A 1,142-nucleotide genomic window follows, 5' to 3' on the forward strand; every position below is an offset into this window, starting at 1 on the left:
TGTTCCCCTGCCATTCTTCATTCCCATAAACCGGTGAGATTTTTCTTCTGGCAGTGCTCTAACATAATGCCCATATAATAACATTTCCTGTAAGCATGCTAGAGAGCAGATACGCATGTCAATAGTAAATAGCAAACGAACAAAATTGTTCCCACATTACAGACTCAGGGTTTAATTAGACGCTGAAGTCAATCGGTACCTATCGAGATGCTAAGCAGAAGGATCACGTGTAGCAACTAGACATAGGCATGCACGCTTGGGGATGGCCCTCCGGCACGGTCAGGTTTGTGCGATCTGTGATGGAAAAGCGATGGATACCTGGATTTTGAGGCTGTATCAGCCCAGCACCAGAAGCTACAGTACATTGCTCCCGCAGCGACGAGAAGTGCAGCGCTCACCCAGCCCACATAGAGAGCAGCTCCTAGTTCTCGCTTCAGTGGCACAGGGACTGTCGGGTCATAGAAGTCGTGAATGATGCTACCTCCAGTCCAGGAGACAGGGATCAGAACGAGTACGCCCGTCAGAAGAAAGGCAACTCCAGCTGCCAGTATGAAGATACTGATGCCCTGGGGATCCTCCTTGGTCCTGTAGGTGTACTTCACCCCAACAATGGCCATCAAAAAGGAAATGATTGACAGGACCACTGCAATGCACATGAGGGCTCTGAACGCCTCCAAGGGTGGGGGAAGAGCCAGGACAGAGTCGTAGGATTTGCACTGCAGCCTGATGCCCAGCTGACTGACGCAGTCCATCCACAGTCCTTCCCAGATGGTCTCAAACACCACGATGTTGCTGTCAATGTAGGCAGAAACTCTCCACTGCGGCATAACTGTGGCTGCCAAAGTCCCGACCATGCCGACACCTCCGAATATTAGACCAGTGATTTGTAACACACAGCAAGCCATGCTTCTTCCAACAAAGACGCCTCAAGCGAGGTGGTCCAGAAAGTCTTCCAAAATCACTTCTTCATTAATATGAGAGGCAATATTTTCTCCAGTAGTTTCCTCACATGGCAAGTTCTTGGTTTTTTTTAAAAGCAGCTCACTCCAGTCTGGGCTTCAGAGAGGTGGAAATCCATTTCTGACTGGCTGGAAGGACCTGCTATTTATTTGCTTTGAAATCCCCTCTGACTACAGCGCCTA

The 1,142-nt window shown here is 49.3% G+C and overlaps 1 protein-coding gene across 1 annotated transcript; it reads right to left on the reverse strand.

Annotated features, from left to right (window-relative positions):
* Positions 1-236: 236 nt before the first annotated feature.
* LOC104167535 (claudin-8-like) lies at positions 237-905 on the reverse strand. Its single transcript, XM_009707825.1, has one exon. It carries the CDS (start codon positions 903-905, stop codon positions 237-239), a length of 669 nt encoding a protein of 222 aa, XP_009706127.1.
* Positions 906-1,142: the final 237 nt, after the last annotated feature.

The sequence above is a fragment of the Cariama cristata genome, unplaced genomic scaffold, assembly GCF_000690535.1.
Source record: "Cariama cristata isolate BGI_N322 unplaced genomic scaffold, ASM69053v1 scaffold2759, whole genome shotgun sequence".
Taxonomy (NCBI): Eukaryota; Metazoa; Chordata; class Aves; order Cariamiformes; family Cariamidae; genus Cariama; species Cariama cristata.